The sequence below is a fragment of the Cheilinus undulatus genome, linkage group 8, assembly GCF_018320785.1.
Source record: "Cheilinus undulatus linkage group 8, ASM1832078v1, whole genome shotgun sequence".
Classification (NCBI taxonomy): domain Eukaryota; kingdom Metazoa; phylum Chordata; class Actinopteri; order Labriformes; family Labridae; genus Cheilinus; species Cheilinus undulatus.
Window position 1 is genome coordinate 46,577,013 of NC_054872.1, and position 6,000 is coordinate 46,583,012.

Below are 6,000 nucleotides of genomic sequence, written 5' to 3' on the forward strand. Positions count from 1 at the left end.
CTCCTCTCGTTTTTGCAGGCCTGGCTGCAGCATGCCAGAGATCTGGGACATTGAGGATCCTGAAAATGTTGGTAAAATTCCCCTCTGCACCCACATGTCCAGGAACTCAAGACCCCACTTCACCACAGTCTTTTCCAACGACATTTACAAAGTCCTCAAAGTCCCAAAAACCACGAAGGATCTCAGATAACATCACTGGACGGATTAAGCATTAAACTCTACCGTTACGGTTTTCATGTATTTGGTCGGTCACTGCCATTGCTGCTTTTTACTCTAAACCGCCCCACACTACAACTTTTGGTGGTGCTTTGATACCCCTGATGGTGGATGAAAAATGAGTCCACAGTTTTTTCATGAGACTTTTGAAAATACAAACCAGTTGATGCCCGGTTGAAAACCAAATATAGCAGAATCTCATCACTGTTTATTTTAGCATTACTCCTGTTACATAACATTCTTACTTTAAAGGTCTGTCTTCAGAGATGCTCCTCAGTATTGTTTTTATGTCAAGAGTTTATCTGTTTTCTCTTGCGCTGAAGAAGTACATTTTGTCCGGCGGGACCAATCGAAGATGTCCACGTACTGTGAAGCTTGCAAACTTGACAAAAGCTAACTTCTTCTGGTGTTATGCACAGTGATGATCTCCAAAAAATTTTTCAGTAGTACACTATTTTTATAATTTATTTGTGTGAGTATTTTTATGCAAACTTTAAAGTGTTAAAATGTTTTTTCCTTCAGAAGCAAACATTGTTTTTAAAGTCTTTGGTATCACAGGGAACAGTTCTGCTCTTGTGTTGAAAAGCTTTTAAAAAATAATTTCATTGAGCCTTGGTATCGATGAAATGTACTAAAGACCTTAAAGGGATATTTCAGGGTTTTTGAAGTTGGGTCATATGAGGTGCTATAGTAGTGGCATTAGCCTCCAGTGATTTCTATGAAAGTTGCTCCTGTGATTATGAGCTCAGAGAGATCCAGGGTATAGCGTCTGTAGTTGGGTCATTTTATCTGAGTTGTTTAATGAGTTTTATGAAAAAAGAGGCCAAGAAGATATGTTGGCTCGCCTGTACGCTTTGTTGAAAATGTACAAAGTGATTCATTTCTCCCAAAAAACCCTCTGTGTCAGGCACTAATATACGATGCAGCTTTTGGCATTTTGTCTCCTTCCGCCCTGCACTGATCCTCTGAGCAGCTGTGTGGGTCTGGTTTCGACAAGCATAATTACACCAGACCAAGCTATGACAAAGACAATATGAGCGATTTCGACTTACCTGGTGGTGTAGGTGTGGAAAATGCGCACCCATGCTCGAGATCTCTCCTGCTCAAAACTTATAAATGAAGTTTCTCTGCTCTCTCTTTCAGCCCGCTGACTCTCCATCTGTAGACACTCCATTAGTGTACTCCGGTTCATACAAATATCCTCTCGTATCCACAGCAAACACCACATAATCATCACTGGAGTCAAAATCACTCAAATTATCTTTGTTTTAGCTTTGTGTGGTGTGTTATTGTACCGAGTGTCAGGGCATTCGTGTAAATGTAGTGAATGTCAGGGCGTTCATGTAAATGTGTTGAGTGTCAGGGCGTTTATGTAAACGTACTGGGTGCCAGAGCATCATGAATGTACTGTCAGGGGTTTATGTAAATGTACTGAGTGTCAGAGCAATCATATAAACTTTTTGACTGTAGAGCATTCATGTAAATGTACTGTCTGTCGGAGTGTCCATGTAAATGTATTGTACGTTTTCAACACAGCTGACATATTTTCTTGGCCTCTTTTATGTGAAACTTGTTAAACAACTCAGATAAAACAATCCCATCGACAGCCGCTATGCGCCAAATGTCTCTGAGCTCGTAATAGCCACAGGAGCAACATTCACAGAAATCATAGGAGGCTGATGCCACTACTATTGCCAAGCACCTCATACAACCCAACTTCAAAAATCCCGAAATATCTCTCTATATAGCAGAAATCTTTGTTCTTTAACATCCAGTGTGTAAGATTTAGGGGATCCATTAAAAAGACGAGGCATTAAATAATCACATGTGCATTTAATCACCTGGAAAAAGGGTTTGTAACCTAAGAACAGCTCTGATATTTCTGCAGAAGTCCAGCATTCATAGTATCCTAAAGGTGGCCATTTTCTGCTGACATCAGGATCAAAATGTGAAGCTCATGCTGTTACAATGTCTAAGTGTTGTCTGATCATTTAAACTAAACGATCTGACAAATTGTACAATGATTATCCATTCATCAGAAGTAGGGATGCACAAAATTGGATTTTTGCTGATAGGCGTATGGCGATATTTACAAAATATTTTTAGCTGATGCCGATATACAAATGTAGTTTAGACTAAAACTTCAGTCCTTAAAACACTCTTTAAAGTGAAAGAGTGTGATGAATAAAGAAAAAGAGCTAAACCGACAAAAGTATGTTGGTCCAGCCTAAAACTCCACTAATTTGTTTGTACGGCCAACATTTACAGCTGATAAAGACAGGTTTCAGAACCAAATTATTTTTTATAAATATCTGCAGAAATGTTACTGATAGTTCCCTTTTTAAGGTGTTGACCATTACCACTATATACTGACTACTGAGTTGTAATATAAGCATTAAAGCATCGTATACAAAGCAAATTAATTTTACTGACTGAGCCCACTGCAGACCTCTTTTTTTAGCTTTCTTCAGCACTATATGCTCTCTTACATGCTTTAAAGGAGTCTTCCACTAAATCTTACACACTGTTCCTCTGATTTAGCTGTAAACCAGTAATTTCTTTTTTTATGGAAAAACAAAGAAACAGAAACCGATCAGTCCCCCCCAGTTGTGGCCTGTGATTACATTTTTGTAAATATTCAAACATTTGTTTTGTAAAATAAAATGTACGGCCTTTAAAAGGCTTTAAATGTTTGTTGAATAACGGTTTATTGCCAAAAGAAGTCTTGTAATAAAAGCTGCATATTTGGGCTCGGTAGCACATGACAGAAATGTGTTTAGTGATTAAAAATATCAGTTTAGGAGTCCTGTAACTGCCAGTCTCAACTATTTGTAGCAGTGGATTTCATTTAAATGGTAGCAGTTTCAGTTCCTCCTTAGAGCTACATAAAGGACATGTAAGAGAGGGTACTTATCTGCTTTCATGCAGCAACTTTCACCAAAAAATTGAGTATTACTCTAGTGTCTAAATAATGGAGCTACAGTCCTCTAGCAAATCTGTTTAGTTTGACCAAAATAAAACAGAAGGATTTGGAGTTTAGCCCATCAAATCTGCAGCTTGTACTGTCAGTGAGTGTCCTTCATGCTGACTGTATAACAATTAAACAACAGCATGGAAGTTTTTTCCTTACATCAGCCCACATTTCTTTGTTACCAACCTTGAATACTATTTTTATAAAAGAGAGGGCTTCAGTTCTCCAGCTGCAGTGATTACAGCAATTTTTTTTTTTTTTTTTTTTTAATTTGGATTTAAAAAATGAACAAAATTTCAAACACACTCATCGTGTCTCTGACCTAATCCATGTAGGGGATGTTCTCAAAAACAAGTTTTAGTGTATTTTGGCCTTATGTGCACATGAAAACTGTGTTTTAGTTCACTGAAAATGAACAAAACTTTCTCCAGTTAAGATTTTTAGAAGCTCCATTTATAGAAAAAAAGAGTTTGGGGCTTGTAATTCCACACTTGACGCTGTTTCTCCTCTGTTCGATGTCACTCGTGTTTGGTTATCACCTACATTTACATGGCAACAGCAGATGTAGCCAATCTTGTGTTGGAGTTAAAGTTGCTTATTGGACTTTTGACATGCTTACACATACAAACAAAGTTGCTCTCCCACTACATTAACAAACAGAGATACCTGAATGGACTGCAGAGGTCACAGATGCTTCATACAACATTCTGAAGACACGTATCCCACCTCCATGGTGTCATTTTTCACTTCTAACTTTGGGAAGACAATGAAGATATTTCTAAATATGTTTGTTAGAGGGATATGCTGCTATTATTGGAGGGAAGAATTGAACGTTGCAACAGTGGTTGAAGACTGCAAAGGCTCAACAACGGCTGAAATGACCAACAAAAACAAAAGCTCAAAGAATATTCAGATATGAAACAAACCAGATGCATTAATATCAAAAAAGCTGCAAATACATAACCTTGAAAAAAATGCCTCAAACATTTGTGAATTTTTTTTCATTGTTTCAGTCTGTTTTAATGAGTTTAGAGCAGGTTTGATGTTACACAGAGTATGTAAATGTTAGGGGTGGGAATCATTAGTGGCCCCATGATATGATATATTGTTACAATACTTGGGCCACGATTCGATATTATTACGATTTTAAACATTTTGCAATACAGTGAGTATTGCGATACCATATATTTTGATGTATTGCCTGGTACTTGATGGGATTGTGGGCAGGCCAGGCGCACATATTTTTGTCAGAGAAGTCTAGAAAAAGTATTTTTTTTCATAATATGTCCCCTTTAAAGCTGTTTTCTACCAATACTGGTGACACTTCCCTAGTTGGATTTCTTTTGGACCTTCTTGCATCATGTCTTAATAGGTTATATTTCTTCCCTTTTTTATGGTGTTCCAGACCCTACTGAGTCTTTGCACTCATGGGCCACTGTGCATTTTTCTTTGTATGAGCATCAGTATAAGCAACAGTAAAACAAACTAAATGGAGAAGGTGATGTGAGGTTTATTTTTACACGTTATCCTCCAACAAAACAGCATATCCTCAATAATAATAGTAACTGCGTATTAAATATACTGTGATGAGTGTCTTTGATGAAATGGACTGCATATCATTAAGCTTTAAGTAATTTAAGATTATTCAGATTGTTTAGAATTGTTTTAATAGTGATGAATGAACTTTAATGCAGGTAATTCCAATAATGATTAAGTAAAAATGCAAATTAAATGAATAAGTTGATTCTCCAAAGAAAAACTTTGTAGAGTTGATAGAAGTTTTGATTGGGATCAGAAGAAACAAAGTGACAGACTGCGATGTTGAATAAATCCTAAAGTGCACATATAATCTTTGATATTTGGGGTCTTTTAGCGCTGTTTGCCTCAAAGAAGGCTGAAGTTTCACCATCTAGAAAGGATCTTTTTAGTCAAGTGCCCATTTTTAAGAATCTCCTAAAACACACAAGTAGAAATCTAAGTTGCAGACGTTTGTGTTTCGGATGTCTTTTATAATATTTGTCTATTTTGTCTGTATTTTGAAAAATAAAGTATTTGCAATGAACACAGCTCCTTTTTCCATGAATGTGTGTTGAGAAATGAAAACCAGGAAGTTATTTTGTGTCTTAAATTTATTCAGAAATGAAAGAGAAAATTTAAAAAAGGATCTTTTCATTAGCAAGGCTGATATTTTTCTGCCTCTAAAGACAGATCAGTGTGTGGTGTATTTTATTAACCTCAACTTTCAGACAATTCAAGCTTAAAATGAAGAATTACAAAGCAAAGCGTTGGCACAGTATGGAGCTACAGCTGGGAAATTGGCTGACAGACAAGTCTAAGCTCATTTAGATAATGAATCATTGGTTTAATTTTATTGTATACATTTTTCACTAAAGCCCTGTGATTGGCTCACATCAGACATTCAGAAACAGAACAGGATAAATGACAAAAGCAAGGCTTACATTCATGGCAGTTAAACAAAACGTTCATATCATGCTTTAAACATTTTAATTGATCAATTCCTTTCAAACAATCAGATTGAAGCCTTATGGATGAGTTAGAAATCTGCTTTGTTGGACTGAACCAAACTGATAGAATAAAGGCTCAGGAAACCTTTGCAAATTGGACTTTTCCACAATATTCTAATTTTTGGAGATGGTGGATTTTTCATTTTCACAAGCTGTGAGCTGCAGTCATCAAGATTCAAACAAAAACATCTTGAAATGTTTCACTTAGTGTGAGATGTATCTAGAATTTATGGGAATTTAACTTTCTGGAGTAAATCACAGGAAAAAAATGAACTTTTTCTTAATATT

The 6,000-nt window shown here is 36.4% G+C and overlaps 1 protein-coding gene across 1 annotated transcript in view; it reads left to right on the forward strand.

Annotated features, from left to right (window-relative positions):
* Positions 1 to 5,186, forward strand: part of dpy19l1l (dpy-19-like 1, like (H. sapiens)) — a 46,138-nt gene extending 40,952 nt beyond the window's left edge. The window contains exon 22 of the mRNA XM_041793906.1: positions 19 to 5,186. Coding sequence (XP_041649840.1) covers positions 19 to 190 — 172 coding nt within the window. The 3' untranslated portion in view covers positions 191 to 5,186. The remainder of the gene's footprint in view (positions 1 to 18) is intronic.
* Positions 5,187 to 6,000: the final 814 nt, after the last annotated feature.